We start from the raw sequence: 18,041 nt of genomic DNA, 5'->3' as shown, positions 1-18,041 counted from the left end.
ACTGTACTTTTTTCAGCATTGACCACAGTAGAAGGTCTGTTGCTGTGAATTTTACACCTCTCCCGCTTAGCGGAGAGTGGGATGTGGTACAGGACATCTCCCCGAACGCGTGGGTATGTCCAGATAGTTGCCTCGCGGAGCCGTCTTTTGTCCAGTGGCCATTCTGGGTCCGGAAACGGTACTTTTTTCAGCATTGACCACAGTAGAAGGTCTGTTGCTGTGAATTTTACACCTCTCCCGCTTAGCGGAGAGTGGGGTGTGGTAGAGGACATCTCCCCGAACGTGTGGGTATGTCCAGATAGTTGCCTCGCGGAGCCGTCTTTTGTCCAGTGTCCATTCTGGGTCCGGAAACGGTACTTTTTTCAGCATTGACCACAGTAGAAGGTCTGCTGCTGTGAATTTTACACCTCTCCTGCTTAGCGGAGAGTGGGGTGTGGTAGAGGACATCTCCCCGAACGCGTGGGTATGTCCAGATAGTTGCCTCGCGGAGCCGTCTTTTGTCCAGTGTCCACTTTATAAAGTCCATGCACTCCAGTGAATAGCATTTATCCATTTAGATAACTTTATTATTATTATTATAATGATTTAATTAATTCTTTTTACACAGAAACATAATGTGTGTCTTATAGCATCATATAGCATCATTTAAATGCTTAATTTGTAGTTTAAATGTGCAAATTAAACTTTTTTTCAATACTCTAGAGGGTACTCTTATTTTGAAGAGATCGTCCACCGGAAGCCTTAAATCTGTTCATTAGATCTGCTCACTAGACGCTGCCCCTGATACGAAAAACTAACGGACATCTTCTCGCGACGTTAGATGGATGTGCTATTGTCCTCCTACGGCGAGGTCGGCAGTCGCGCGAGATTTGGATCAGTTGACTAAATGCCACGTCTGTGTCTCTCTCTGTGTGAGTCTGTGAGAGAATGAAACAGACTTCCAGACTCAACAACAACACTGTCGTGGACCAATAACAGTTCAACATTTAGATCTGATATTTGCCACGTCGTATAATAAAGAGTGTATTCAACGGTTTCTCCAGGCGCTGGTCATTAGGAGCAGCCAGGTAAGAAAGAAAGGAACATATAAGGAGCAACATGTCATGATGGTAGCAAGTTGTTTAGCCAGGGCTAGCATGCTATAGCAGCTTTGATGAACAACTTGATTGATTGAGTTGGACTTTGTGTTTTGTTTGCGATCAGACTTATTTACTTTGCTGTTGTGAGCTTTGCGATCAACGAATAATAAGGACTTAAACCAACTAGGATAGTCAATGCAATTACACCTAAAGATAAGCTAAACGAACATCACACACTGACTGGAGTTGTCTTGTCCAGCCTGCACGTTCCAGTTTAGAACATTATGTAGATTATGCCGTATGTTAATCATGGTTTGAGATAGCCTTGGATGGAACAAGAAGATTATACATACATACATACCGGTACATACATACATACACACACACACACACACACATACATCAGGGTCCTCCATTTTCAATACATCAGAACATTTTAAGACTTGCAGATATACACTTTCTACTGTAAAGACATGCTTTCTGTGTAAAGACATTCCGTGCATGTGATTATTTTCCAAGTGTTTTCAATAACGCAACCTCCTGCATTTATTGTGCAATTTCAAAACAGGTAGGGCCGTTACCAACGAGTGCTTCCAAACTCCAACACTTGGAAAATAATCACCTGTCCTGCTCTGAATTTATTGACACAGTCTGTGTTTTTGCATAGTATAGTCTGTCATTAATGTCATTCAATGTTTTGATGAACCCCAATGGAAACAAGCCATAGTGCTTTCTCAGGTTTTTAATACTATTGGCACTATAGCAGCAGACCTTGTATTGAACTGTACTTTCCTGTGCTTGTCTTTGCAAACTGTTCATACAATATTCAATCAAAGTGAACTTGTGTGGTTCTCAACCCTTTACTACTGTTGTTGTTCTGTTTGTTACAGGTGGGTTAACTATGGCCTGTGTACGTCTACTCACACTAACACTGTTTACATCATTGCTGCTGCTGCTGCTGCAAGCGACACAGCTGACAGTCGCACACGGCCACTCCCACGATCACCACGGCCACTCCCATGGTGAGGGAGGTTGCCATGGACACGGGCCTCAGGTGAAGATGCACCACGGGGCGAGCAAGTATAGTGCGCAAGCTAACCTGGACCCAGAGGAAGAGGAGCACCACGGGCACGATCACGGGCACGCTCACGGGCACGCTCACGAGCACGGGCATGCCCACGATCACGGGCATGCCCACGATCACGGGCACGAGCACGGACACGCCCACGGTCACAAGGACGTTGTCCGCGTGCACAAGGAAGAGGAGGACCACGGGCACGGGCATGACGGAGGGGAGAGGGTGAAGAGGGACGCGGAGGGAGAGAAGAGAGACCTGCTGGAGCTGTGGATGCAGGTGTGTGATCACATTGAAAGAGCCTTGGTGTTGTTGATTCATTATCCCATTAAGACCGGAGGCAGATTCTCAAAAATAGCAGATGTACAAGCTTTCAGTGTGGCACAGAGATTTTATTTTCCACTGTTAACAATTCTAGAATTCAGTCATATGCAATGAGGACATGTGAGAAAATAAATGTCCTCTTCTAGTTGTCCATAATTATATGGGCTAGCCTAAATTAATTATATTGGTATGTTTTAGCAAGTTCTTTTTGGGTTATACTACTAAAAGATGAGAATAACAGACCTGTAACTGTCCATTTGGTTCCTAACTATCAATAATTTAGCATGGCCCATTGTGCTGCTCTTCTTGTTCATGGCATCATTGCATGTCCCTGCCCTGCTCAGTGCTTCCACTGGACAGTTCCCTGGTGGGATTGTGTGTAACTGTGTCAGCGTCAGAGCATGTGCTCTCCTCTCTCCTTTCCCTAGGTAAATAAAAGATTACAATTAAAGTGTTGTCCAGGATGTAGGAGTGGCTCTGCTGAGCAAGGCAGCCACTTTCCCCTTGTTCTCAACACGGACATACTTTTACCTAATTGGAAATCTGAGAAAACGCCGAGGGCCACATGTTTTTGGCAGATGAGTAAAAGGTGCTCTTGATTGATTGGGACTTTGTTGACCTAGTCACTCTGTGGAAAAATGTGAAAGGCTTTATTGTATTGGCTAGAGCCTTAAAATGCACCAACTGTTTGCATTTCGGCACACAGCCTTCATCAGCGTGACTATACATTAGTGAGGATTGGAACAAATGAGTATTATATAGTAAGGGTAATGGTATGCGTGTTCATGAAGTGAGAGGCAAAGTGAGTGGCATTTGGCAAAGTAAGTTTAACGTTTCACGTCATTTAATGCAATCAGCTAGAACTTTTCTGTTTGGATGTATGGGCTGTCAAGGCCGGAAAGTAGTTTTTTGCCACTCAGTAGGCGTTCCCGCATTTTCTGGGTATGATGATGTCACACGATGTCACCCTCTAGGAAACGACATCATAGTCTCATAGTCATTACCATATTAGTTTTGAGCAGGTGACCAGATAAAACACACATGTATGCTACAAAATAGCCTGTGTAAAACGGTAAAACCGTCGTCGTTCCGGTTGTTTCTCCATTCTCCAGGCTATAGGGGCCACCCTGCTGATCAGCGCCGCTCCATTCCTCATCCTCTTCCTCATCCCGGTGCAGTCCAACTCCGACCAGCACCAGAACCTCCTCAAGGTGCTGCTGAGCTTTGCGTCCGGAGGCCTGCTGGGAGACGCCTTCCTTCACCTGATCCCCCACGCCCTGGGTCGGTGGATGACCCCGCTGTCTGTGTTTCTCTCCACGTGTCTCTCTCGCTTTGTTTTTCTCTCACTTTCTCTCTGTTTTAACACACCGCATCGCTTGCCAAAAATAGTAGATCTACAGTAGGCCTGTCACAATTATTACATAATTGTCGAATCACAATTATTTGAGATAATCACAATTGATTTGCATAATCGCCATAATCATTTCCATGTTGGGGGAAAAAAAAACAAAAGCAGAAATAGCAAGTAAGCTTGTTGATCAGCTTATAAAAAAAAAAAGGGAAAATATAAAATTATTCAATATCAGTCATTTCTTTGTATATTTTAGTTATTTGTCGTATGTGCCCTGTGCATTTTTTTATTATGAATCCTAAAATAAATAAGAATATAGTTTTTTTTCCATATACATACAAGCTCACATTGCGGTATTCTGTCGATTGTGAAACTTTCATACGATGTAGAAGCCAGGCTTCTCTCTTTCTCTCTCTGTCTCCATCCATCCCTCTCTGCCTCTTTCCTGCTTTTGCTGTCATGCTCATATCTGTTACGTGATGCTGCATTCTACTCCGATGAGTGACACATGGCGTAACCGTCTGGGCACCCGACTGGTAATCCAGTCGCAGTGTGCCGCGGGTTCGACTCCCGAGCCCGACACGGCCTTTACTGCATGTTATCCCCCCATCTCTCTCCCGTTTCCTGTCAGCCTACTGTCTGTCCCTTCAAAAAAACCAATAAAAGGCGTAAGCCGCAAAAAAACATATCTTAAAAAAATAAAAATAATAATGTTTTGCATAATTGGCATAATCATAATTGTTTCCATGTGACAATTAATCGTCAAGTAAAATGTCATAATCGTGACGGCCCTACACAGGGCTTTTCCAAACAAGCAAGCGCACATGCATGTTTCACCCGTCTTCTGCACACGTGCCCGCGCACACTCATGTAATGGCACCTGTGCACTGTACACAAGCATTTCATTCGGCTTCTAAATTGCCAGGCATACGACACAAGCTTAAATGACGATAAAGCATACGTTTTGTTTTGTATGTCTTCCTATTTGCTCCTTACAGCGCCACACTCACACCATGGAGGCGAAGAACACGGCCATTCAGACGCCAGTGAAGAGTCACATGACCATGGCCACTCCCACGGTATGGAATCATTATCTGATGGCATAGAACAGTGGTACAGGTCAATCTAACTCTTTGTGTACTACATATGGAACCAAACGGACCCTTACAGGTCCATTCAAGAAGAAGTGCTGTGTGCTGCGGTCAAATGCCACCAGTGATTTTTCCCCTGTAAAAAATCTCTCAAAACTCTAGTATTGTTTCTGTGTCTGTCCAGGTGCGGCCCACGACCACATGATGTCAGTAGGCCTGTGGGTTCTGGGTGGGATCATCGCGTTCCTGGCGGTGGAGAAGTTTGTTCGCCTGATGAAGGGTGGCCACGGGCACGGACACTCCCATTCACATGGTACGCTGCTGTTAGAGCTGTGCATTTATCAAATATCAAAAATGTGTCAATGTTCCAGTAATTGACTGGTATATCTGATAATGGGGAATAGAAATATAAAATATAAATCTATGGAACAGATATGCAAAGGGTCATAATTAGTTCTTGATTATGCAAGTGTATAAAAATTAGGCATGTGGAAAATAATCGATACGTATCGGAAAATCTATACAGACGTGCGTGATGCGAGTGCATCGGTTCATTCACTGTATCGGATACAATTGACGGGTGAAATCGTGATACATCGTTCGCGGAGTGCTTGCATCGGTAAAATCCAGTTTTATTTTCATGTTGAATTTCACCCTAGACTGTGTTTACGAGGTGCATTGAATGCACCATTGGCAAAAGGAAAAACAAGACGACTGTCCTCTCTCTGCACTCAAGCAACACTTAGCTTTATGAAATCCCTGTGTCCAAGTGTCCGTTGATTAGCAGTGGCGCTTAGCGATAGTGATCGACGGCTGCATGTTTCTTCTTCTCGTCGATTTGACGCAATTAATTGCGATCATTTTGTAATTAAAGAAAGCTTCTGCACACATGAACAACGGCAACGCTACAGGTTGTACTGCTAAAAATGCCTAAAATAGCAGACCTACAAGCGTGGATGCGACGCGTTGTGAGCTTGTAGATCTGTTGTGTTTAAAAATAAATTGGCTAATAATTGCATAATGCTGGATTATATCCATATAACAAGACAGGCCAGGGTCTTCAATGTTTTTCAGGTCAAGGACCCTTCAGCTGAGAGAGAGATCAAGCCGGGACCCCTAGCCTGGCTTGGCCAGCCTCATAGCGGGGATTCACTGAAGATGTGGGGAGGAAACATCAGTGAACCCTCGCTATGAGTCTGGCCGCGCCAGGCTAAAGGACCCCCACTACATAGTCTATTATATTATAAAACTGTGTTTAGATAGTTTACATAGACTTGTTTGACAGCACTATTAGTGTGTGACATGTAAATTCATGTTTTGTGTTTATTTGTTAATTTTCTATTAATATGTTAGAAACATAATCCATTAATGACATTTAACCCATTTAGACCTACGTTCGATTCTACAAAATGTCTTCAAAATCATGACGGTTTTCAGAATTTATTTTCTATGTCAGTGGTGCTCAAACTATTTCATGTCAAGGACCCCAGAAATTATATGTAATTGGCCGCCGACCCCCATCTGAAAATATGTAGTTCCAGGGACCCCCAAAGATTTGAGTTAAAAACATTTGCTCTGAAAGAACATATATTCAAAGATTTGCGCCACATTTTCATGATAAAAAATAGCAGACCTACAAGCTCGTAGCCCGGCACTCGGTGCCGTGCTATGAGCTTGTATATCTGCTATTTTTCAATAGTTAAAAGTATGACATAATGCTTAAAACACCAAAAGGGGATTCCGCCCCAAATGGGTTAATCTCTTAAAACCTCAAATTGACCTTTGGAAAATAAAAAAGGTTCCTATCACACAATATTTGGCAGCCCTGCCGCCCCTGTAATAACATTGAGGACTATAGAGGTCCCCTGTTGAAGACCCATGTAATAATATATACTAATTATATCCTATAGGCTACTATATAATTAGTAATCAAACAATTCTAAACCAGCAGAGAGCTGACCCTTTGATTTCTTACAGAATTCTATAATTTGGGTTGTTAGACAGAGATGCAGAGCCTATACTAACCTACAGTAAACCAATAAATTGCTTTGAATTTAAATGTAATGCATTTTTAGTAGCCTACATATTGATGCAGAGCCTATACTAACCTACAGTAAACCAATAAATTGCTTTGAATTTAAATGTAATGCATTTTTAGTAGCCTACATATTGTGTCGAATTTGAGTGCCATCAAATGCATCATATTGCACCGTATCGCTTCGTATCGCATTGGGGTGAATCGTATTGCATCGTATCGCCAGGGGATTCCATGTATGGCTAAAGTATCATATCGCTGGAAGTGCATCGAGATGTGTATTGAATCAGCCTCAGTGATGATATTCACATGCCCAATAAAAATGTATGGGCTATATTTACTACAGTGTAACCTACACAGTATGTATCATATCTTTGCTGTTGGCCAGAAGAACCCTTGTATGTCCATATTGCTTCTTTTTTCAATGGCATTACTCAAACCACCGTGCTGTTGTTCTCAGCTGCTGCCAAGGCCAAAGACAGCGACACGGAGGAAGATAAGGAGGATTCGAAGGATGAGAAGAAAGACAAGAAAGAAAGCAAAGAAGAGACGGCACCAAAAACAGAAGGTAAGAGCAGGCTGAGCAGCACAGGTGAAAATAAAGATCTCATTGATTCGAATGATTTATCTTACTAACTTCAAACAGGCTGACAAAATCACTAAACACATTTCAGACAAGCACACAAGCAACCAATCAATCACAACAGAAAACACTAACAGCTTGTGCTGACAATCATGGTCAAGTGACCTTAAAGGTGCAGAACACAAGCGCCTCTGAACATCCTAATGCATCATTGGAAATAATAAATTACGATAATGCACGTGCAGAGAAATGAACATGTCATGCCAAATTAATTATATTCCTGACAACCCTCTGGCCCCAAATAAACTAAAACATCTGTTTCTGATCTCCCCAAAGTGCAACTACAAAATAAAGTGAAGAAAATGAATACGCAGTATATTAATTAACAAATGCAGACATTTACTTACTAAACTTAGTTTATGTTGTTTATCTGAACTCTTGATCTTAGTCCCAGACATCAAGGTGTCTGCTTACCTGAACCTGGCTGCGGACTTCACACACAACTTCACGGATGGTCTGGCCATCGGGGCGTCATTCCTAGTGGGGCCAGCGGTGGGCGCTGTCACCACCCTCACCATCCTGCTGCACGAGGTCCCCCACGAGATCGGAGACTTTGCCATCCTGGTGCAGTCGGGATGCACCAAAAAGAAGGTACACCGGCTGACAGTGAATGGGTGTTACTGTTTAGCACAGTTTTTCTGCCTAAGACAAGATTGGACGACTTGAATTTATGATCACAGATCGCTTAGGGCGAGATTGGATGAGATAAGGGTTTATAGTCTGTCAGGCTGCCGACCCGGTGTATGTGTGTGGAACCAAGCAGGAGGACGAAACACAAGAATGACGGGTATAAAACACTTTACTTAACTTAAAGGAAAAAGGAACACAGGATACGCCACACAGGGCAGGAACTAACACATACCAGAACAGCAGCGCAAAGCTGGCGTAACACCAAACTATAAACCGACACAGAGTCCAGCAAACACATCACTTAAATCACAGTGTCAATAATTGGCACAATAGTCCACAGCTGTGTTCCCAGCAGGAAACTGTCTCTCAGGTAGGGCGGGGGAGGGGAACACACAGGGTAGGTAGGAGAGAACATAAGGGTGGCGGACCAGGCATGGGACGTTCTGGGACAGAACGTGACAGCACCCCCTCTCCAAAGGCCCGCTCCCCAGGGACCGAAGAAGGAGACAGGGGGGCAAAGCCAACCTGGAGACCAGGATCCGGACTCCTCGTGGGGGGGAGGGTGGGGTAAGGGTGGGGAAAACTGCCAGGGGTGGGTAAGCACCGCGCCCCAGCGCAGTGACTGGCGCCGGTTAACCGGACCACGGGGCCCAGCAGACATGCCCGGATGGCACCCCCGACAACGGCCGCATGGCAGGCACCCCCCTGGCATCGACCACGGCGAAGGTGGGAGTCGTCCTGCCACCGACATGAGCCGGGAGCCCACCGGACAGAGGAAGGGGAGAGCGGAGGGGAAAGGCCGTGTCCAGCATCGGGAGAAGGGAGGACGAGGAGGACCGGGGGAAAGGGGACCGGGCAGCGGTGAGTCCTCGACGACTGAAGGCAGGCTGCAGAGTGCGGACCCCCCTCAGTCAGAACACGGGGGACGAGGCGAGGGCCGCTACCCCCGAACGAAGACCCCAGCAGCCTGTCAGCATCTCGTCATCGCCGACCCGGGAGGAAAGGACTGAACAGCGGACAGCACACACACCAAACAAACAAGGCACAGGAAACATACTCAGGAACCCATACGCATGCACTCCAACAACACTCATACGAAAAAACAGGAGAGAAAGGACAAGAGGTGAGAGACAAATCCAACACATACAGCTTAAAAAAAACCTCGCAGGGCTAAAAAAAAAGAAGAAAACAAGCCACTCAGGGCTACTTGAACAGACTAAAACGACCCCCTCAGGGCACTCCGTAGGAGAAACGCTTAGAACTAAAGCCTCGCAGGGCACAACTAACGATTACCAAATAAAACAGAAATAACAAAAAAGGCGTCAAAGCTTAAACGTGCCTTACGGGTCTGACAGGGCAGCGGTTGATGATGATGGCCAGGTAGGCCGCAGTATAAGCAGAGGCCTTCCCTGAGCCGTAGGTCCCTCTTGGTGTCTGGGCGCCGACCTCCCTCTCCGGGCTGGAAATCCATGGAACGCCGCTGACTGAAACTCGCCTTCTCTCTCTCGACGGAAGGACCCCAGGACGGCTCCGCCGCACTGGTCCCCGGAGAACCGAAGACGAAGGTGCCCCTCCTAACCACCTCCACTGGCACGGTTTGTGTCTCAGCAATACACGCAGCCGGCACGGTTTGCGTTCCCACTTCCCTAGTGGGAACTCGACGTACCGCCGGATTTAAGTTGAGCCCCCGGAGCGACAGCATTATGACGGTGAGAGGACCGGCGATTCTCGCTTCTAACGCCGCGAAGCGTTCGTCCAAAACCCGCTCCAAACCACCCTCCTGGTGGTCCTCTCAGCTCTCCCCCTCCGACCCACTCCATGCTGGTTCCATATTATGGTTGGTTTATACTGTCAGGCTGCCGACCCGGTGTATGTGTGTGGAACCAAGCAGGAGGACGAAACACAAGAATGACGGGTATAAAACACTTTACTTAACTTAAAGGAAAAAGGAACACAGGATACGCCACACAGGGCAGGAGCTAACACATACCAGAACAGACAGACAGAATGTCATCAATGTCACCCTACTTTGTATAATTCCTCCTTCTTCAGTCTTCAGTTCCAAATTTGCATTTCCACTTTGTTTACAATGTCCACCATTGTTGATTTTCCAAGTTGGCATGTAATGGAAACAAGCCTGGTTTTATCTAGCATCAGTATTATAATGACTCAAATATTAAATAATCTGCATATCAGCATCCCCACCATCTCAGGACATTGTGGTACTGCAGCTAAAACTGCTTTAAAAGTCCAGAAAGAAATGACAAGGCCTGGTTATATCAGAGTGGTGATTGAGGCTCAAACCATTAGAAATAACTTTGAGGGACATAGACAATATGATATTAAATATTAAAAGCAGTTTTAAAATGCATGTTATTTGCGCTTTAACGTGTTCTTCCCGTGTCCTTAACGTGTTCTTCCCGTGTCCTTAACGAGGACTATGGATTAACCCACTTAGGCCTGACTTCGAAATTTTAAAAAATATAAAAAAAAATCAAAAATCTGAAAAACGTCATGTTTCTATATCAGTGGTTCTCAATATTTCATGTCAAGGACCCCAAAAATTATATGTATTTGGCCTCCGACCCCCCTCTGAAAATATGTTGTTCCAGGACCCCCCCCCCCCCCCCAGAAGCAAAGATTTGAGTTAAAAACATTCGCTCTGAAAGAATATATTCAAACATTTGGGTCACATTTTCACGATTTTTTCAAAAATAGCAGAGCTACAAGCTCGTAAGAGCTTGTAGATCTGCTATTTTTCAATAGCTAAAGTGTGAGTTATATATATACTGTACTTGGTTGCGTGTGGTTGTCGTGCACTGAACATACAGCCGACACACAAGCCCACGATGCCCTGAGTTGCGTCACGATGTGATATTGTAGATCTGCCATTTTCAGTTAATACTTTTTGTTGCTAAATGATGACTCCACTCTCTCTCTCTCCTTACCAGTCGGTCAAAAAGAATATGTATTCTTTGCTGGAGTTATACCAAAAACAACCCCTTTGGTCTCTAGATGGAAACCTCCTAGTCTCTCTGTCAAAAAATGGGGGGGGGGGGGGGGGGGTAATGGGGGCACAATGCAAGGAATGAGTGCATTCGCCTGCATGTATCCGAGGGAAGCCTGATCTAACCATTCTTAGATTTTTCTCCAGTTTACTCCTGAGTTTAAGTTTTGTTGCTTTGGGGTTGCTTTTTTTTACTGCTTTCCCTTTAAATAAGAATAGCCTCCCAGTAAGGCTCTTTCTAATTAATATTTATATTTCAAGGTGTATTTCAATGTTTCCTGGGCCCGGTATCTAATGGCCCATTTGCTGTGACACCTTTTGCTTTGTGTCCCATGTTGGCTTTGGTGTGGAATGTGCTAAATGTGTCCCCTGTTCAAGATCTGATGTTTGGCATGTTTAATCCTCCAAAAACAACCCCTTCGGTTCTAGATGGAAACCTCCCCATATTCTCTGTGTAAAAACATGGGGGGGGGGGTGGATTGATTGGGGGTGTATAGAAGTGGGTCTTGAGCTGTGCTTTAAACAAAATTGTCTACGGAGACGTATCCCAAGGTCAAAATGATCCAGATCTAATCTCCAAGGAGAAGATGAAGCGCTGCAGGCTTCATCAGCGTGGACTTGCAGATCCGTTCCAGAGGCATTTATCCCATTAAGACCAGAAAGACCAGCTTCTGTACAATGTCTTCTAAATCATGACTGTTCTTTTCTCCAGAAAAACACGTGTGTGTTTCTGCATCAGTAGTTTTCATGCAGTACTTATTCATGTCAATGATCGTCAAAATGATTTGTATATATTTCGGTCACGGAGGCGCATCTCAAAATATCACGTTACAATACAACGATGTTGACTTGAGTCATAGCCTAAACGTTATAGGCACTCTGTGTGGCGCTATATGAACTTGTATATCTGCTCTATTTTTTTTTTTTACAATATCTACAGTATACAGTAATGGTTAATAATGTGGTTGAAAGGCTAAAGCCAAACGGATGCGTTCCCAGATCTTAACCCATTCAGTCCTGAGAATTGATTCTACAAATCTCTTCTAAATCCTGAAAACAACCATGTTTCTGTGTCAGTGGTTCTCAAACACGTTCATGTTCAAGTTCTCCCAAAAGTATCTCTGTTTGTGGGGTCGGGTCGGGTCGGGCTGCTATTAAAGAACCTTAAACTGCTTCTAATGAGTCCAAGACCCAGGAGTACCATAGCATTATGTCACTAGAAAATTCGCAATTTAAAAAAATTGCAGAGTGTGGTTGCCGCAATCGTTGATTTTGTAACCTAGTTTTCTTTTCAGCCAGTGCCAATTATCTAATGTAATCCTGGGCGCTAAACTTCCTCTGCCAACCTGGGGGGGCAGCGGACTGACATCATGCCTCCTTCTATGCATGAGGAGTCCAAGCTGCTTCTGAATGTCTCTCCTTATAATACAAGTGGAATCATTGTCTATCCATGTCAAGCTGGTCTATAGCAGATTTGAATGCTATATTCATTATTTTGGGGACAACCCAGTCAAGGACCCCACTTTGAGAAGTACATAATCTCATTCTGTATCATGAAATATAATAATTCATTAATATGCATGGTTAATCTTGCACAGTTCTTCCCAAACAATGAAACACAGTGTCTAACGTAGTTGCTCATGCTGTGACGGTGAGAGGACGAAGTCACCGTTCAATGAGGAAAAATGAGGAGGCTCACTACCTTCAGGTTTCTCAAAATGAATAGTTGTAATGCGGTTCATCCTGCAGTTGCAGTCGGATGGTTTTCCTGCGGTTGCAGATGACTACAGTGTGCAGTTCCCACAAAGTTGCATCTACTTCAGTGTGTTTCTCAGTCTGTCAGTGATTTCTGTAGTGAAACTCCAAAAACCTATGTTACAGTGTCAGAGTGACATATCTTTAAAAACAAAAGATTGATTTTTTTGTGGACAAATGAAAGACTGATTAATAATAAAGTGTCACAATTGCAAGAGTCTGGTTGCCCATTCGGGCAACCACACTAAAAAGGAAGTATGTGCCCTGTCCGGTCTTGCACACCTCATGGAGAAAGTTTAAATTCAAGTTTAATTTTACTCTTTAGTTTATAGTTAGTTTTTTATTTGATGTACCTTGGTTGTTGATTTTCTTTATGAATTGAAATAATCATTATTTCAATTAAATTTCTCTTCTGACCATTACCCATCAGGCCATGTGTCTGCAGCTGCTGACCGCGCTGGGAGCTCTGGCCGGCACAGCTTGCTCCCTATTGGCCGAGGGCGTGGGTGCCGCGGCGACCGCCTGGATTCTGCCCTTCACAGCCGGCGGCTTCGTCTACATCGCCACGGTGACTGTGCTTCCCGAACTGCTGGCAGGCCGCTCCAGCTTTGGCCAGTCACTGATGGAGATTCTGGCCCTGCTGTTCGGCGTGGGCATGATGGTGCTGATCGCAGAGTATGAGTGAGACGGAGGGAGAGAAAAAAAGAGAGGGACTGATGCTAGCGTAGGGCAGGAGGGGAGACGGGGAGAGAGAATGAGCGACAGATGGTTGGAGAGAAAGAAAAAGATCATCATACAGAGACGAAATGGAAGTTAAAAGGGCTGAAAAATGGGATTGAATGTAAAAATGATAAAATAGCTCTTGAGGACATACTTTTGTCTTTTATCGATTCAATCCTTTCTGACGCACATCCCCTGTCGAAACGGATACATTTGTCATTTTGTTCTCTCGTATGTACTCCTGCTCCTGCTGATTTATTTTATTTTATTTGTACCTGTTGACTGAGAATGAGCACTGTGGAATTCAAAGAGTGAAGCTAAGACGGTAACTTACAATTGGGGGGGGGGGGGGTTCATAGTGTCTCATTTTTCCCAAGAGACATTAGCCACTTTCACTGCATTTTTCCTGCCAAACAAATTATTGCTCTTACCCATGACGGCACTCACAACTGTAATACTTAGTAAATTGATTAGTAAAAAAGAGAGGAAGAGAACGAAAACATTACTTTGCTGAACCTTATTTGCTTGTCTGCTCTGTTGGATGGCTTCACAGTGAGTCATGTCTGCTCTGTTGGATGGCTTCACAGTGAGTCAGGTCTGCTCTGTTGGATGTCTTCACAGTGAGTCAGGTCTGCTCTGATGGATGTCTTCACAGTGAGTCAGGTCTGCTCTGTTGGATGGCTTCACAGTGAGTCAGGTCTGCTCTGTTGGATGTCTTCACAGTGAGTCATGTCTGCTCTGTTGGATGTCTTCACAGTGAGTCAGGTCTGCTCTGTTGGATGGCTTCACAGTGAGTCAGGTCTGCTCTGTTGGATGTCTTCAACAGTGAGTCAGGTCTGCTCTGTTGGATGTCTTCAACAGTGAGTCAGGTCTGCTCTGTTGGATGTCTTCAACAGTGAGTCAGGTCTGCTCTGTTGGATGTCTTCAACAGTGAGTCAGGTCTGCTCTGTTGGATGTCTTCACAGTGAGTCAGGTCTGCTCTGTTGGATGTCTTCACAGTGAGTCAGGTCTGCTCTGTTGGATGTCTTCACAGTGAGTCAGGTCTGCTCTGATGGATGTCTTCACAGTGAGTCAGGTCTGCTCTGATGGATGTCTTCACAGTGAGTCAGGTCTGCTCTGTTGGATGGCTTCACAGTGAGTCAGGTCTGCTCTGTTGGATGTCTTCACAGTGAGTCAGGTCTGCTCTGATGGATGTCTTCACAGTGAGTCATGTCTGCTCTGATGGATGTCTTCAACAGTGAGTCAGGTCTGCTCTGTTGGATGTCTTCAACAGTGAGTCAGGTCTGCTCTGTTGGATGTCTTCACAGTGAGTCAGGTCTGCTCTGTTGGATGTCTTCAACAGTGAGTCTGCTCTGTTGGATGTCTTCAACAGTGAGTCTGCTCTGTTGGATGTCTTCACAGTGAGTCAGGTCTGCTCTGATGGATGTCTTCACAGTGAGTCAGGTCTGCTCTGTTGGATGTCTTCAACAGTGAGTCAGGTCTGCTCTGTTGGATGTCTTCACAGTGAGTCAGGTCTGCTCTGATGGATGTCTTCACAGTGAGTCAGGTCTGCTCTGTTGGATGTCTTCACAGTGAGTCATGTCTGCTCTGTTGGATGTCTTCAACAGTGAGTCTGCTCTGATGGATGTCTTCACAGTGAGTCAGGTCTGCTCTGATGGATGTCTTCACAGTGAGTCAGGTCTGCTCTGTTGGATGTCTTCACAGTGAGTCAGGTCTGCTCTGTTGGATGGCTTCACAGTGAGTCAGGTCTGCTCTGTTGGATGTCTTCAACAGTGAGTCAGGTCTGCTCTGTTGGATGTCTTCACAGTGAGTCAGGTCTGCTCTGTTGGATGTCTTCACAGTGAGTCAGGTCTGCTCTGATGGATGTCTTCACAGTGAGTCAGGTCTGCTCTGTTGGATGTCTTCAACAGTGAGTCAGGTCTGCTCTGTTGGATGTCTTCACAGTGAGTCAGGTCTGCTCTGTTGGATGTCTTCAACAGTGAGTCAGGACGGAGGATATCAGGCAGTGGCGGCAATCATTTCATTTTTGGTAGTTTTGTTGCGACCTCAGAATTGTACGGTTGTATTTATAGACATTCAAGTGAAATGGAATATGACATTGTATTGTAATTGGTGTTTATTGATGGCTTCTGTTTTCAGACATTGTTGACAGTCAAGAGACCAAAATGTCCTAGCCGAGAGACATTGTGGCATATTGTCATCAATGTCATCGTCATTGTCACGGAGGAAGGTTTACATAGAAAGCGTAAAAGGTCTATGCTGCAGTTACTTTTGCCACTTTTTCACACCAGTCCACTAGAGGGCACCATTCATATTACATTTTAAATCGAAGGTTCAGCTTCATGTGTTGGCTGTTTGAAGCTGTGCAAGTGTACATAGTGTTTCAGATCCCATGTTTGTGCTGACCTTGAAGTCCAATATAATAATAATAACACAATATTGTTATCTGATTCCGAATAGACAAATCCACAGAGCGCTGCCCTGTAGTTGTTATGTAGCTCATTATTTCCGCCTGACAACGCTGTTATGATTGCTGTTCTGTGCATTCGTCTATACTGTTAATTGAGTGCAACTCTGCAATAATGTCAGATTAGTCGTGCATTCTGACCCATTGGTTGACAAACTAGACAGTCATCACACATGTGGTATTGTGGTTGAGGAATATGATCAGGTCTAAAGTCTTGTAGTTGGGGATAAAGTTGGGTGAGAAAACATAATCAGCTCACATGCCCATGGTTACACAAAGGTTGCTGGGAAGTGAGTGTCGTCAGAAAAGACTGTAGATTGAAGATCTAGAAGATAGATAGAAGATTGTAATTGTAGACCCATTCCATTCTCATTTGATTTTGTGATGTAATTGTAGACCCATTCCATTCTCATTTGATTTTGTGATATCTGTAGTTCAGATCAGTGATGTGGCCTAGTTGAGCCATATCCCCAGCCACCATCAGTGCATCAACACCAAGCAGAATCCAGGTTATATGGAAATTTAAATTTAAATGCACATTCAAACTGAATGAATGCCTTTTGCAGCACATTTGTAGACATAAGATTAGCAGAATGACTTGAGTTGAAACTTCAAAATGGTTTTCTGATTTATTTCGTTTGAATCATTCCAGACTTTCTTTTTTTTACCTTTGCAATTCCGGAGTAGGGTTACTCAATTAGGACAATTCAGATAGTGATGTATTGGTTGTCTTTTTTTCTCCCAGTCAAATTGTGTACTGTAGGTATAACATTTTACCATGTTAGGGGTTTTCAACAATGATATTGGCAGATCTACAAGGCAAGCTGTGTGTGAGTGTGACATGAGTTTGTACATGTACGGCTATTTTCACTATTTTTTAAGTGAGGCCCAAAGCCATGGATAGCTCACTCCCAAAGCGTGGATATCTCGCCCCAAAGCGTGGTTATCTCGTCCCATATTTATTTCATGTTTATTTTACCTTATTACCTTATTTTCCACCTGTCCTAGTGCACACGTTGATGGAGAAGGAATTATTAGGCTAAATGTATCTGGGTCAGCTGGGTGGGAAGCTTGGCAGCTGTGGTGTTTCAACAGTGGTTGCCAGTAGCTGAAAGAATACACCTGTTGGGCCAACAAGGTGGAAGTTTACTGCATCGTTTCTCCTCCCAAATATTATAGCATCACCTTACCACAGAAAAAACTGCTTTTTTTGTCTTGTATTTTGTCATGAAGGAATAAGTAACAGTCACAATTTACTCCTGTTGTCATCACTTGACATTGGCATCACCATGTGATGGTTTTAAAGGATGTTCTGTGTCCAAACGATTATATTTTTAAATTGGGAGTGTTGGTTATGGGTCTGTAGTGCATGTTTTCTTTCTTTCTTTTTCTCTTCATTTTGTCGAGTTCTTCATTTTTCGTAGAAAATATTAAATGAAAATGTGAACACAGTGTCATATTGAATGTTTTCCGTTTTATATCTGCTGAATCAAATAAAAAATATATACCAACTAGAACTGCACTCTGTTGAGTGCATACTTGCTTGTTGCACACTAGTAGGCCATTTATGGCCTACTAGTGCGCAAGAAGAGCACGCAAGTACTTTCGACCGCTACAAACTGTCACATCTCAGTTTCTCTGTGAAGGAACGTTTGAAATGTTGAATTATTAGGTTTAACTATTTGCTACCTACCTACTTTATGCATGTAACGTAATGACTACTTGTGCCTAATATGTCAGTGGTGCCAGATTACATGTATACATAGGAGCTTTACCTTTAATCCTCCCAACACTAAAACATATCGTCATTACGTCACCATCGAAAACCAATTACACTGGCATTGGGTCCTTTAATCCACATCTT

General features: G+C 44.1%; 1 protein-coding gene across 1 annotated transcript; it reads left to right on the top strand.

The window, feature by feature from the left end:
- The first annotated feature begins 902 nt into the window (after nucleotides 1-902).
- Nucleotides 903-17,694, top strand: slc39a7 (solute carrier family 39 member 7). Its single transcript, XM_083771607.1, has 13 exons — nucleotides 903-1,067; nucleotides 1,970-2,433; nucleotides 3,591-3,759; nucleotides 4,828-4,908; nucleotides 5,105-5,233; nucleotides 7,416-7,523; nucleotides 7,987-8,189; nucleotides 13,421-14,339; nucleotides 14,374-14,509; nucleotides 14,820-14,853; nucleotides 15,423-15,482; nucleotides 15,621-16,471; nucleotides 16,507-17,694. The coding sequence occupies exons 2-8, from the start codon at nucleotides 1,981-1,983 to the stop codon at nucleotides 13,673-13,675; spliced, it is 1,398 nt and encodes a 465-aa protein (XP_083627733.1). The 5' UTR covers nucleotides 903-1,067; nucleotides 1,970-1,980; the 3' UTR covers nucleotides 13,676-14,339; nucleotides 14,374-14,509; nucleotides 14,820-14,853; nucleotides 15,423-15,482; nucleotides 15,621-16,471; nucleotides 16,507-17,694.
- The last annotated feature ends 347 nt before the right edge of the window (nucleotides 17,695-18,041 follow it).

This window comes from Protomyctophum parallelum (genome assembly GCF_964188405.1).
Source record: "Protomyctophum parallelum genome assembly, chromosome: 1".
Lineage (NCBI taxonomy): Eukaryota > Metazoa > Chordata > Actinopteri > Myctophiformes > Myctophidae > Protomyctophum > Protomyctophum parallelum.
The sequence above is the reverse complement of the archived record's forward strand: the minus strand, read 5'-3'. Positions and strand labels throughout refer to the sequence as shown.